Source organism: Drosophila pseudoobscura, chromosome X (genome assembly GCF_009870125.1).
Source record: "Drosophila pseudoobscura strain MV-25-SWS-2005 chromosome X, UCI_Dpse_MV25, whole genome shotgun sequence".
NCBI classification, from domain to species: domain Eukaryota; kingdom Metazoa; phylum Arthropoda; class Insecta; order Diptera; family Drosophilidae; genus Drosophila; species Drosophila pseudoobscura.
In genome coordinates, this window is record NC_046683.1 from 44830299 (window position 1) to 44844458 (window position 14160).

At 42.8% G+C, this 14160-nt stretch overlaps 5 protein-coding genes and 2 long non-coding RNA genes across 7 annotated transcripts; 3 read left to right on the top strand and 4 right to left on the bottom strand.

Moving 5' to 3' along the window:
• The first annotated feature begins 1436 nt into the window (after positions 1 to 1436).
• On the top strand, positions 1437 to 2328 carry LOC26532471 (uncharacterized). The gene is made up of 3 exons (XR_001453097.2): positions 1437 to 1546; positions 1605 to 1892; positions 1954 to 2328. It is a non-coding gene; the product is annotated as an uncharacterized lncRNA (long non-coding RNA).
• Positions 2329 to 2431: 103 nt separating this feature from the next.
• Positions 2432 to 3735, bottom strand: Acbp2 (Acyl-CoA binding protein 2). Its single transcript, XM_001353300.3, has 3 exons — positions 3612 to 3735; positions 2974 to 3005; positions 2432 to 2802 (listed from the first exon to the last, which is right to left on the bottom strand). Exons 2-3 carry the CDS (start codon positions 2986 to 2988, stop codon positions 2554 to 2556), a joined length of 264 nt encoding a protein of 87 aa, XP_001353336.1. The 5' UTR covers positions 2989 to 3005; positions 3612 to 3735; the 3' UTR covers positions 2432 to 2553.
• A 358-nt stretch (positions 3736 to 4093) lies between these two features.
• LOC6900431 (acyl-CoA-binding protein-like) lies at positions 4094 to 4704 on the bottom strand. The gene is made up of 3 exons (XM_015187264.2): positions 4592 to 4704; positions 4490 to 4528; positions 4094 to 4418 (listed from the first exon to the last, which is right to left on the bottom strand). The coding sequence occupies exons 2-3, from the start codon at positions 4496 to 4498 to the stop codon at positions 4173 to 4175; spliced, it is 255 nt and encodes an 84-aa protein (XP_015042750.1). The 5' UTR covers positions 4499 to 4528; positions 4592 to 4704; the 3' UTR covers positions 4094 to 4172.
• Positions 4705 to 7573: 2869 nt separating this feature from the next.
• LOC117184849 (uncharacterized) lies at positions 7574 to 8124 on the top strand. The gene is made up of 2 exons (XR_004470314.1): positions 7574 to 7718; positions 7802 to 8124. It is a non-coding gene; the product is annotated as an uncharacterized lncRNA (long non-coding RNA).
• Acbp6 (Acyl-CoA binding protein 6) lies at positions 8012 to 8624 on the bottom strand. The gene is made up of 2 exons (XM_001353301.3): positions 8474 to 8624; positions 8012 to 8413 (listed from the first exon to the last, which is right to left on the bottom strand). The coding sequence occupies exons 1-2, from the start codon at positions 8480 to 8482 to the stop codon at positions 8174 to 8176; spliced, it is 249 nt and encodes an 82-aa protein (XP_001353337.3). The 5' UTR covers positions 8483 to 8624; the 3' UTR covers positions 8012 to 8173.
• Positions 8625 to 9147: 523 nt separating this feature from the next.
• Acbp4 (Acyl-CoA binding protein 4) lies at positions 9148 to 9512 on the top strand. Its single transcript, XM_001353302.4, has one exon. It carries the CDS (start codon positions 9198 to 9200, stop codon positions 9450 to 9452), a length of 255 nt encoding a protein of 84 aa, XP_001353338.1. The 5' UTR covers positions 9148 to 9197; the 3' UTR covers positions 9453 to 9512.
• BBS1 (Bardet-Biedl syndrome 1) lies at positions 9262 to 11711 on the bottom strand. Its single transcript, XM_033383884.1, has 4 exons — positions 11263 to 11711; positions 10964 to 11199; positions 10067 to 10901; positions 9262 to 10013 (listed from the first exon to the last, which is right to left on the bottom strand). The coding sequence occupies exons 1-4, from the start codon at positions 11537 to 11539 to the stop codon at positions 9544 to 9546; spliced, it is 1818 nt and encodes a 605-aa protein (XP_033239775.1). The 5' UTR covers positions 11540 to 11711; the 3' UTR covers positions 9262 to 9543.
• Between the last annotated feature and the right edge of the window lie 2449 nt (positions 11712 to 14160).

Below are 14160 nucleotides of genomic sequence, written 5' to 3' on the forward strand. Positions count from 1 at the left end.
AATCAAATAGGTCATTAGGTTAAAAGGGGTAAACCGAAATGCAAGAATTAACAGTTAGGCTCTAACTAGCGGTCGTGGTTCCTTCCTCTCTCTTTCCTTGTATGTCTTTTGCCATCTCTCAAAAGTATCGGGTATACAAGGAGAGTCGCAGCTTTTATAATAATGATTAAGTTTCATAAAATACAAATTTAAAAATAAAAATGTTTTTATCTTCTCGTCAACGGTAAAATGAAATGTGTTTTCTGCATCGCATCACATACCTATAGTATGACTCTTCTACATACTGCTGTAAAATAATATGAACGGCATGCAGACCAGGTCCAGGAACAGGAGCACTGCAGTGGATAAAACGAATGGAATAGAGGTCCTGCTATTTCAGTCCTAGAAAAAGTGATCCATATTTACCAAATATCATCAGAATTTTGATTACACTCTTGTAATACGAGCCTTCTCCGGTGGGGGTTTGATTAAGGTTATTATAAGCCTTAGAATAATTATTCTTGCTTTTCTTGTTGAGCTCTTAAGGGTATATAATTTCGAGCCAGCGGAAGTAAGCCGGTAGCAAAACGAAAATCTTTCCTGGTTAAACTTCTTGACGCTTGTTTAGCGTTGAATTGTGGCCTGCAACCACTTGTTGCTGGACGGTCTCGTGACTTAAACGAGAGATGTATTCACAGTGTCGCTAGTGGCATAAGCCTGGGGGATGTCACGAAAAGCTGCCTGTCTGCCATAGTTCGTACAGACCCTCCATGAATTACCTGATAATCGAATATTATAGGGATATACTGTTTTGTATTCCGCTACATCTGTCTCTCTCTCTTTCATTTCTCATGCCAACACCAGCCGCAATATCTCGCTTCCAGCCGACAGGGGGCGCACACTGCACGATTAAGAGTGAGAAAGATATATATAGAGAGAGAGAGAGAGAATGAGTAGGCGCGCGGGAAAGCTTAGCCACTCAAATGAATTTTATAATTTGGGCTTTAACAATAAAATAATTTAGCATTCTCGTTGATATGGTTTCTCTATGGATCTGCGTTTTTTGCGTTGTCGGTTTTCTCGTATCTTCAAAATTGTGGATGAAACAGATTTTCGTCCTTTGTGTGGGCGGAAGGGAAAGGAAAGGAAGAGTAAATAATGATAACTTGTAATAGTGTGATATTACAGAAGTCTGGATAAAATTTGGATATAGTCTCTGATATCTAGGCGCTCATCGGAACGAATAGACGGACAGACAAACATGGCTAAATCGACTCGGCTATTGATGCTGATCTATTAATTATTAATGCTTTATGGGGTCGGAATTGCTTCCTTCTGGGTGTTACACACATGCCGTTCCACCACACTTTATGTATTATCCATAGCCAATCGATATAGCCCTGTCTGTTTGTCCGTCCCGATGAGCGCCTAGATCTCAGAGAATATAAGAGGTAGAGCAAATCAAAATGTTCCATCCAGACTTCTGTGTTACCGCACTGCTACCAGTATATTTCAAAATTTGAGCCCTTCCACCTCTAAAAATTACGAAATTCTGTGGCATCCCCAGGTATAAAGATACGAGAAAACTTAAGACGCATAACTATAGAAAATAACTTATCTACCAGTTTGTCGAATCTGGATCAGATAGGATTATTAATATAGCCAGAAGGAACAAATCAATTCGCTTTTGCTAAGAAAGACCGCCACGTGCTCACTCTTTTGCTGCCTCTCTCTCTTACCTACTCTTCGTGATGCAATGTGTGCGTCCTCTGGCGGAGAGGAGCCATACTGACTGGTATAAATGTAGAGTCGCGGCCGTGGCTGCAACTCACAACGTTCCTCCTTGCTTATCTGTGGAAATTACAAATTTCTGTATACGTTTTAGTACTATGAATGTATACATACGTAAATATGTATGCAATAATCAAATAATTTTAACGTAATAATCTGTCCTATTAAACTTTCCGCCAACAGTTTTACGAGAAAATGAACTAATCAACCACTGTGCGACTGCTAGTTTTGCCGGCTTGGATGTTCCCGATGATGCACTTGAAATGTTGCAACCGATACCGCTGAAAGTCGAACTTTGTTTTATATAATTTTTAGAGTAACAGCCGTTTAGTGGAGTTCACTTTTTCTGCCCTGCCGCAAATGACAGACTAAAGGTCACCTCCATACTGTTTGAGAGCAAACCACAACAAAACTTAACCAGCAGATATATTCGCCATTCTTCCGGTCGACATTGAAACCCGTGCGTTTCGGCAAACATACTCATAGATCCATTAACAGTTTTCTGCTAACAAAACGCTACTTGAGCCGGTACAGGGTGCAGCACAGCCTTTTGTTTGCTCCGCAAACAGGGGAGGCAAGGTCAAGCCCGGCCTTCGAATGCAGTACAGTGAAAGGGGCCTGCTAGTGGGACTACAGAGGGGGAAAGCCAGAGAAGTACAAAATTAACATACAAAGTTTATTTTGCCTTCCACGAGTAAATAACATAGATATTGCATAGGGTTGAAGTCTCTCTCTGGTTAAGATCAATGGTGATGGGTAGGTAGTCCTGGCTGTTGGGACCCTCTAGGCATACTTGGCCACCAGACCCTCCACAAAGGTGACATACTCCTTCTGGGCAGCCTCGGTGGACTTGCCCTTCTGCTTGTTCCAGGCCTCCCACTTGGCCTTGCCCTTCAGGTCGAGGAGACCCGGCTTGCTGGTGTTGTTGTCGCCAACGGAGGCCTGCTTGAAGAGGGCGTACAGCTCCAGGAACTCGTCATCGCTGGGGCGCTTGGTCAGATTCTTCACCTTCTCGGCGGCGGCGTTGAATTGCTGCAAATCAAGAGTGGGTACATATGTATATAGATTAGCAGTCAATCGTGAAGGTGATAAGGCAATGGCTTATCTGACACGCTGTATCTGCTGTACAGTGAAACTAGTGCACCGTGCAGCAATCAGCTATCAGCAATCAGAAATCGGCAAACGTAGGAAGTGCGTACTTACCTCGGTGAGGGACATTCTGGTATAGATTTGATCTGCAAGAAGTGTGGAAGATTTGAGAAAATATAATTAGTTGCTGTTGCGATAGGATTGGATTATAGCTGGTGTATCATTGATCGCTAAACCCGTTTGGAGCAAAATGTTTGACGGCCGGCGAAATGTTTTATGAACTTTGGCACGCATCGGGCGATCTTGGAGAACACTGCTCATATACCATGTATGTAGAGGCTATGCTTTGGGGTCCGACAAGTCAAACTTTCACCTGAATTTATGCTGCGGAAGCGGAGGCAGCAACAAGCAGACGACACGCATATTTATCTCTTGGTCAAGAATTATGGACCAAGCAACCGTTAGCCGCCTTTTCAGTCCAGTCAAGCGAAATGTATCCAAATATGGAGACGGGCGTGGGCCACAGTACACAGTACACAGTACGTTTCGTACATATTACTCGTGTGTATCCGCATAAGGCACACGCAGGTGGCCGAATTCGCACAGTTCTTACTATCTAAATGAGTTCGATATTTGTCACGCGTTGGTACTAAAGATTTCCTGCATAAACTGATAGATATACCCAGGCACCAGGCACTAGGCACCAGGCCCTAGGCACCAGGCTACAGGCACTATCACTTGACTCGACTTACTTGTATGTCTCGGCCGTTACAGAACTAAACACAGTCTGAATTCCAATCTTGATTTGACTTTCAATTTAAGTATTTCCACATCGCACGATCGCCCTGAAGCCACAAAGCTTTCTTCCAAAGAGCGATAGAGAGCGAGACACTCTCTGGAGCTTTGCTAATGTTCTGTTCTGTGTTCTGAGTGGGCTTTATGGGTGGAACTCAACTCTGTGTTGCAGGCAGCTTTGCTCGAGTGGGTTGGTTGGGCAATCGTGATAGTGCAGGCGGCCCTGCTGATAGCAGCAGCGATTTGCTGATATATATTTGGGAAACCTACCAAGGCAAGACCCGAGAGTGAAGCCACGTAACACGGTCACCCATCGGGTTAGGTTCGAAGTTCGAGCGGCTTTCCTATCACAACTTTTGGCCAAAAGTACCGAATGTACTACAGAAACAGTACATGAAAGCTTCAATAAAAAGCCGCTAGCTGGGCCAACACTTGAAGATTACTGTTTTCATATCTCTGGTATCTTTATTGCTCTACTAGTTAGTTGCAGCAGTGGGAATTGGTAGCCGGTAACCGGTTTAGGCGTACTTGGGAGCATACTTCTCGTACACCTTGACGTAAGCATCCTTGGCGGCCTCCTTGGACAGACCCTTCTGCGAGTTCCAGGCCTCGTACATGGCCTTCTTCTTAAGATCCAGAACGCCGGGCTTCTCAATGTTCACATCGCCAACGGTGGCCTGCTTGAAGAGACCGTAGAACTCCAGGAATTCGGCATCGGTGGGCTTCTTGGTGAACTTCTTGGCGAGTTCAGAGGCTTCTTCGAACTGTTTAAACATCGAGATTCATAACTTATCAACCGAATCTTGTAATATTTATTTATGATTTATTTACTTACGGACACCATGTTGTTAGTTCTGGGGTTTTGCTAGTAGTGCTGCAAGTAATTCAATCGGCGTTAGTATTTGGCTGTTGGGTCTATAAGGACTTGAGTGCTTACCACTTGAAATGGCGAAAGGCGAATGAGTACTTAGGGGCCTTACAGTCGAGCTTTTATAGGTTCAAATATTTCAATTGAAGCTCAAGTGAAATATAGACATATTTCGCTGATTAGCCCTGAGTTTACCTCACCCGACTCTGCCGATATCGATATCTTTATTTCGCCAATTTTGCTCCTAACATTATTAAAGGTAGCGATATGGAAGATAGCCCCCGGATACACTTATCATTTATAACACCAGCAAAGTCGCTGGCTGACCAAGTCTCTGAAACCAAGGGAACACTGTAGTTAGACACTCCCGCGAATTTTCGTCCCGCACTCTGAAGTTTTTACAATTGGCAATAAATAAATGACGTTAGTTGATATATATATACAAGCTGTAATCTGATGGATTATAAGATCTAAGAAATATATATTACTTGTCGTAAAAGTTGATGTACGTTTTGTAGGTCAGCGACGAAAGTCATTAACCCGTTTACAACTTTACAGCTTTATGTCTAAGAAGCAACCATTTTCGGCAAAGTTTGTTTTATCATAATATCCCTATTATCTTTATTCGAGCAATAATGGGGTTGATTAAAACCTTTAATTGGTCCCCCGGTCAATGTCTCAACAGCAGCTATGACACAAACCTGCAAGAAAGTTATTGAACTAATTTCCGATTGTGGCTAAACCGTTAAAGAATCTGCAGAAGAAGTGGCAGACTAAGATTAAAGATGTTCCTTGCTGCAGGACTTTTTTAGGGTATCGGTTAACCTCTTGCGGAATTGCTAGGAAGACCCTAATTATGGTTTTACGAGATTCTATTGATCACAAAAACCTGTCTAGCAGGTTATTAACTCTTTTCCTACAAAATATGCATCCATTTGCTTTGCTTGACGTGACATTACTTACATAACGGATAGTTCATTCTACGTCCTTTGAAACATCTTTTTTATTAACAAAGATTTCAGTGTAGATAAAGAATATACTTCGTGAAAATAAGCGCCGGAACAGCATGTAGTTTTCAGCTTTCGATTATTAGGTCATAAATTAATTAATTTTCTATTAGATTGGTTACTTAAAAAAAACGAGGGGAAATAACCACAACTCTGCATTTATACCCGATACTTAGTCAGTATGGCTCCCCTCCGGCAGACGCTACTACTATTAAACGACACGACAAAGAATGCGTGCGAGAGGGACAGAAAATCAGTCTGGGCGTGACGTCGGGCGCTGCGTAGCCACTGCAAATTGATTTCTTGCCTTTGGCTATACAAATTATCCGATCTGATCCAGATTCCGCAACCAGATAGATATGGTCATTCTCTATGATTGTGCGTCTTTAGTTTTCTTGAATGTACAATATTGTGGATGCAACAGATTTTCGTCCTTTGTGGGGGCGGAAGGGTGTGGGGCGAAATTTTGAAACAAACTCGTCTCGGTCCGATATCTTAGGAGTGTGGATACCAAATTTGGTTGCTCTAGCTTTTATAGTCTCTGAGATCTAGGCGCTAATGTTTTACTCTAAGCAAAGCCGCCTATGCTTCCTGTGTGTTAGAGAGAGACAGGGCGAGAAAAAATGAAATTGTTTTCTTGATGCTGGCTATAATAATAATACTATCCAATTCAGATTCTGCAGTCTAAAAGATATGGTCATTCTCTACGATTCTGCGTTTTTGGTTTTTTCATATCTGTAAAATTGTGGATGCCACAGATCTTCGTTCTTTGTGGGGGCGGAAGTGGGCGGGGCGAAGTTTTGAAATATTTTTGTAGCAGTGACATATCACAGAAGTCTGAATCCAAAACATCGTTGCTCTAGCTCGTATAGTCTTTGAGCATTAGGCGCTGAAGGGGACGGACAGACGGACGGACGGACAGACGGACAGACAGGCATGGCTCAATCGACTCGGCTATTGATGCTGATCAAGAATATATATACTTTATGGGGTCGGAAACGATTCCTTCTGGACGTTACACACATCCACTTTTACCACAAATCTAATATACCCCATACTCATTTTAAGTATCGAGTATAAAAATGTTTAAGGCTAAGGACAAAACTGTCCTATGGAATTAATTCTGCTACTTGGCAACTACACAGAGGTGTTGCCGCGAATGGAATGAATTATACATGAACTCTACATTCATGAATTCTATACAAAAACTAATTCCAAACCAAAATTAATACTACACAAAAATGAATTCTACACAAAAACGAATTCTGTCCAAAGCCCCAAAAGTATAATTTATTTGCCAAACGGTCGTTCCGAATGAATGTCTGGAGGTGGTGGATCGAAAGGGTATCATTTGATAACTATGTACATATGTTCACCGTGTGGAAGGCATTTGAGCCACTTCTCGTAATATTTCGTGGGAAACTTGTCGAATCGCCGAGTGAGCTATTACGTGGTAGACCTACCCTCTGGGTTAATTATGGTGTATATGTATATAACACTTGCTGTGTTTACGCTGTGGCGTACATTGTGGTTGCAGGGACAAGAAATGAGGATAACTAAATTGATTTATGGAGGTTAATACCACGAGTTTGGAACTGATCTCCGACTATTACAATTTTCGACAGCATGGGCTCGTTATCCCAAAGTTTTCTTCCCTTATAACCTTCTCCTTGCAAACACCAAGAAAAAAACCGTATGATATATATATGTATGTATGTAGATTAATAAACTTTTCCTTTAGGCATTGATTTCTGCTTACTGATGATTAAAAGCCACGCGACGTATTCAAAAAACAATTTCACTTTAATTATTCCATTTTGTAGGCGTTTACATTCTTAGGATAATCTCATTGGAGGGTAGATTCTAAACATCCATTCAATGGTACTGTTGCACTTTGTAATGCGATTGATTGTGTTAAATTGATTACCATGAATCAGAAATGAGTAAGCAGTGACTAAAAGATGCATATACGTATGTATGTACCTACATATATATCAGATATTGCTTTATATAGAAAAATTAATTATCAAGCAGTGGAATTTTTTTCTATATTTTACTAAATTTTCACGTTTTTGCCTTATATTCTAATTATTATTATATTTTGTACACCGCCTTTAGCTTTTATTTGGCAATTAATATGGCCATACCTTGAGGGTCCTAAAAAAAAGACTCTGGAATATGCATTAAAGGTATGTATTTGCTAATATCATTCTACCGAACCAAAATTTTTCATCCATAAGTAAATTGATTGTCGTTCCATGTGCATATAAAGAATCGCATGATAATCTTGGGAACCATCCGGTAATCTAAGATTTTTGATTTCCATATTCGCTGGACTTCTTCCTAGAACTTAAGCGAGAGTTTTACGATGGCCACCCACCTGATAAAGCATACCCATTATATGATAAGATTGGAGTTGGTCATATGATCGTATTTGGAGACGAAAGCGGAAAGTTACGGAATGATTCAAACACATTATCTATTTTAAATGCATGGGCGTTTGTTTGGTTTATTCCAAAATGACATTACAATAAATACATAACTCTTCAACAATGATTCAGATGCATCCAGTAGAAGGGGAAACTCAGTAGAAAAGGTCACAAAAAATAATAGGTCTACAGCTACGTATACAAAAATGCACAGTTTATTCGGATTGGGCAGCGTACTTCTTGTAAACCTCGATATAGTATGCCTTGGCATCGTCGATGGTCAGACCAGCCTTGCTCTTCCAGGCGTTGTAGCGAGCCTTCTTCTCCTCATCCTCGGGCTCCTCGATGTTGCAGTCGCCGACGGTGGCCTGCTTGTAGTAGCCATAGAACTCCAGGAAATCCGCCTTGGTTGGGGGGTTCTTCAGGGACTTGGCCTTCTCAACGATCTCCTCAAACTATTCAAAGGGAGAAGCATAAATTAAAATGCATTTCTATGGAAATGTAGGAAGACTTACGGTCAGCATGTTGTAAAATTGTTGTGGTTGTGGGAAACAAAAACAAACTGTGAGGATCGTCCCACGGACACTGTTATATATTGGCAAACATAGCTCATGCTTTTCGGTAATCTTATCGGAGTCCCAGCTGCAATAGTAGTTCCCACTTGGGCTTATCATAAAAGGCTCCCCATGTACGATTGTATTTTGGGGGTTGGCAAAGTGCGCTGAATTCCCGTCAAAGTATATAATTAGTCAGCTGCGGGGATTGGCTTATCAGAGTTGACAAGTATGCTCTTGCACTTGCCAAAAAAATTGAATCAGCTATGTATCAGGTATATGCATGCCCACAGGTATACGTTATCTGCTTGATTGATACGACTAGACGGCCCTAAGAGAGGGGCTGGGGTAACACTCACAAACTATAGCCAGAAATCGGGCTACCGCTCGTCACTATGGGTGAGACTTGTGAGTCAGGGGCTACCAATCAGGCCGAAGTCACTAATATTAGTGATAATAATTATAATGCGGCCAACATTGGAGATAGTACTATCGGCTTTTAAAGATTTCCAAAATATTAATTAAACGATTTTAGGGGAGTCTTAGAAGATAGAAGATACACATTTGGCTAATGCCATATCCAAGTTAATTAAATTTCCTAATCCCAGTCGCTCGAAGGGAACTATAAAAGTCAGATGCGAGGGGACTACAGTCATCATTTAGTATTGCCAATAACCCAAGCAACATGGTCAGTTTTGAGGAAGCCGCCGAATTAGCCAAGAACTTCTCCAAGAAGCCTAGCGACTCTGAATTCCTGGAGTTCTACGGTCTTTTCAAGCAGGCCACCGTTGGCGATGTGAACATTGAGAAGCCCGGCCTTCTGGATCTCAAGAAGAAGGCCATGTACGAGTCCTGGAACTCGCAGAAGGGTCTGTCCAAGGAGGCTGCCAAGGAGGCTTACATCAAGGTTTACCAAAAGTACGCTCCCAAGTACGCCTAAACGCCACGTTTTGGGATTAATCTGACAGGATAAAATAAACTCGAAATCTTACCACAAAAATCAAAGACAGTTGACTTCCATTGTGCGCCCCTTAGAAGGCTGCCTCCGACTGGGGCATGGTCACGGCGGCAGCAATGAGGGGCTTGGCCTGGCCAGCTTTCATTAGCATGACGCGGATGAGGGAGTTGTCCAGGGTGAGGCTGGCGGGTGGGAGTTTGTCCAGAGGATCCAGCAAAGCCACCACTTCGAAGTCAACGCGCAAGGGGATGCCCGGCAAAACACTCGGCAGCCTGGCCAGGGTCTGTTGTATGGTGTAGTGGCGTCGATCCGCGTGGAGCAGAATCATCAGATTGGAGGCCATCTTGAACGTCGAAAGGTTCTGCACGGTGAGGTAGAGTCGAAAGGCAGGCCCACTGCCGCAAACCTCCGCCGAAAGCTTGACGGGAGCATGGGTCAGATCGCCGGATATCGTGCTCTCCGACGAGTTGATAGCGTCGATGGTGGCACGGGCTGCCGTGTGACGCAGCCGCCAGAGCTCCACCTGAAAGCTGCCATAGGTTGCTGAGAGGAAGAGAAGTTGATGAAACGAGAGACAAGTTGCGAGCCACGCTCACCTTTCGCCTGCTGCTTCTCCCGGGCCGCCTGCTCCACAAATATGGAGCTCTTTTTAGGCTTATCCAATATCGTGGAGCCATCAGTGAGTTTTTGGTCACTAGCCCCCAACCGTCTGCCTGCCAAGGCCTCCGCTTTAGGCTCGAAGCGCGAAACGCGGCGCAATATCTTGACAATCATCTGGCCCGACTGCGTAACGAGGGTCAGCACGTGATCCTCCATGCCCATGCGCCCGTACAGCATGGCATCCACCGTCTCCTCCAGGACGAACTCGTCCACCTGATACCGCTGGAGGAAAAACTTGACGGCGCCTCCCTTCAGAGCAACGGCCACCAGAGTGATGCCCAGATGTGTCATGGTCAGTGGCAGGATGCAGACCGGCAAGGAGTCCAGCTGCACCTGGTAAAGCAGCTTGCCCCGCTTCGAGTAGCACTGGTAGCGGTTGTCCATGGTCGAGGCAAGTATCGTTTGATCAATGGGCAGCAGCAACAGACCCGTCAGCGGTGTGTTCAGCTTGAAGATCTCCTGTCCCTCGCTGTTGGACTTTCGCAGCAGATAGACACCGCCATTCCGGGTAGCCACCACAATGCAAAAGTCCGTTTCATAGGTGCCCTGGACGGAGAGCAAGCTGGGAACAGCCGTCTGATAGCTGCAGGTCCGCCCCTGGTACACCAGGTTGAAGCCCTGGGGTTCCAGTATGAATATGTGGCCAGTGTCCGTGGCCAGCACTAGGTGGGAAGGGGGATTGGCATCGCTGGAGACGCGTTTTATGCAGCACATAATTACTATGCTGCCCACCCGCCCCACAGGCGAGTCCCTATGCGTGTTAATGAATGGCTGAGAGACAATTCGTGATGATATTGGTTGAGAAAATCGACGTCCAAATGGGGAAGACTCACAGCACGCTCGGCCTCAGTCAGTTGCAGCAGGCGCTGAGATTTCCTCGAGAGTTTGGCGTGGTCGATGCCCTTGAGCGACTCCAGCAGGGCGTCGTGGGTGTCGGCCTTAACGACGGGCAGCTTGCGCCAGACCTCCAGCTCCAGATCATCGGAATCAAGGGCGGGAATGGTGTACTTGAAATAGGGCTTCAGGTGTCGGTAGAACAGCACGGACTCGGCAATGGCCACAGCAATGACTGTGCCAGGGGATGAGGGGATGAGAACAGGGCCACCACTTTACGATGTTATGACATACGCACCCGGCGTCTTGGGCTCTGTTTCGTCGATGTAGAGGCTCTCAATGGCAGTCGGTATGCCCGGAAGTGGCTGCTCCTGCTTCAGTTTTAGTCCTCGAAATACCTTAAGGGTGGCGCTCGGCTCGTGCGCCTCGTCCTCCAGCGAAATGTCGGCTGCCAGTAGTCGGATGTAGCCATCGCACTGGACGTCGCTGAGCGCCATGCAACTTGACAAAGTTGTCAGACGCGGACTTTCATCCTCCGTTTCCACATGGAGCCAATTTGGAGCGCCACCAGCCATAACTTTGATCAGTTGCAGAAAATACTTTACGTGGCAGTGTGAAAATGAACAGATGATTTAATAATTGCTCCAAGGAGTTTTGTTTTGGTTTTCTGCGCCTTAGCAACGGCGCCAGTACATTTGAAATTTCTATCGAATTATCGATATCTCTGAGAAGTCGAAGCCAGAGTTGCCAATTCCGAAAAGCATGTCATAGAACTGAGCATATGTTTGTCATCCCAGGCTTTTTAGTGCTATCTATTAATTTAATTTTCAATGTTATATAGAAATCCAATAAATGCAAGTATTTCGAATAGACCAATCATGTATAGAATTGATTCATCAATCGTATAAAACTGAGTGGGCATGGCTAAATCTTCTATATAGATAGTATTATTCAACGGAACAAAGAATTGGTCGTTTTTTGAAAAAAAAAATTTGGGAAATATTCGGTATTTTCCGGTGGTATTTTAAAACATGAAAATTTCGTGGAAAAAAGAAGAAGAAGACGAATTCACAGCAAAATCACAGCAAAATCATAGCAAAATCATAGCAAAATCATAGCAAAAGGAAGAAGAAGAACAGACCGCGGACTGGGGGTGGGGGTGAACAGCTGTTCGGCTAAAACGGCAACTGGCGTCTGGTGCGATGGAAAGACGTGGGGAATGGGGCATGTTCTCGCGTCGGTCCGATGCGGAGGCTCATCTCATCGAGATCACCCGCGTGGATGGCAGCCGTCGTGCTTTGTGGAAGGGGGGTGCAGAAGCCGCGTTCCCTCGTCCTCGAGACGCGTCGCGGGTGCATTACTTGAACAGAGTCGCCCCGGACTCCATAAGCCGCGCCACGATGGACGAATCCGAGCTGCAACCATAACCGGGAGCTCACATTCAAAAAATTTCGATTTGGCGCGCACCACTCGGTATATTTTTCAAGTGAGACCGTATATACTGTAGAAACTGGATTTCGCCGCGCTCCCATGTGGTGTTTTTTAGTGCTAAATGGTATTTTTGTCATCTATTAATTTAATTTTCAATTTTATATAAAAATCCAATATATGCAAGTATTTCGAATAGACCAATCATGTATAGAATTGATTCATCAATCGTATAAAATTGAGTGGGCATGGCTAAATCTTCTATATAGATAGTATTATTCAACGGAACAAAGAATATGAGGAATTGGTCTTTTTTTTAATTCGCCGCAGTTCGCCGCAGTTCGCGCAATTCCGCTTTAGCAACAATGAGTCTCGTTCCATACACAATGTTGCGCATTCCATACACACTGTTATAGCAACATTTACTTGAAAACCGTTTTAGTCAAAATACAATAAAAGCAAGGACTAAAAACTAACCAATTGTGTAAAAAATTGATTCAATAATCGTATAAAATTATGTGGGCATAGATAAAGGCTCGGTTGACAACATTTAAGTAATTGACCCTCACATTCAAAAAAGTTCGATTTGGCGCGCACCACTCGGTATATTTTTCAAGTGAGACCGTATATACTGTAGAAACTGGATTTCGCCGCGCTCCCATGTGGTGTTTTTTAGTGCTAAATGGTATTTTTGTCATCTATTAATTTAATTTTCAATTTTATATAAAAATCCAATAAATGCAAGTATTTCGAATAGACCAATCATGTATAGAATTGATTCATCAATCGTATAAAATTGAGTGGGCATGGCTATATGTTCTATATAAATAGTATTATTCAACGGAACAAAGAATATGAGAAAATTTGAATTCGCCGCAGTTCGCCGCAGTTCGCCCCAGTTCGCTTTAGCAACAATGAGTCTCATTCCATACACAAATGTTGCAGCAACATTTACTTGAAAACCGTTTTTCGGTCAAAATAAAATACATTAAGGTAATTAAAAGAAGCAATCTTGTAGAAAATACATTTATCTATGGAATAATGCTAAGTGGGCAAATCTATATAGCTTGAAATATAGGCAATACCCGATTCGCCGCAGTTTCGCTATTGCAACAATGAGTCCCATTCCATACACAAATGTTGCTAATTCCATGCACAAATGTTGCTAATTCCATGCACACATACCCTGGGGGAAATAAATGTTATAGAATTGTGAATATGTTTGTCATCGCAAAAACAATTTATTTCTAAAATATTTTAATATTATTCAATATTATTTATTATATTATTTTTAATATTTCAACGATATTTTGAAGCTTATTGTCTTCTTGTAGGGACCAAGAATAGGTATCAGGATCGAGATATATATACAAAACACTAATCATATACATGAATATGTCTAAAAAATGTCAATTTGAGAAAAGGTCTTTATTAGTTACGTTTTATCTTCATATCAATTAATATACTTTCATATACAATTAACAAAATAGGGTATACAAAGACCTATACTACGGCTTTCACGCAATATAGCGGCTGATTTTTTGTTGAACTATTTTGTTCAAACCTTGTTTTAGCCAAAATACAATAAAAGCAAGTACTAAAAACTAACCAATCAAGTAGAAAATTTATTCATCTTTGTTCTAAAATTATGTGGGCACTGCTAAATATTCTATTTAGCTGGTAATATTCGACGGAATATCAAAAACGAGGAATATGCATAACAGAACTTGACTTTGTCAGTATTTTACGGTATATTTTCTCAATGAGA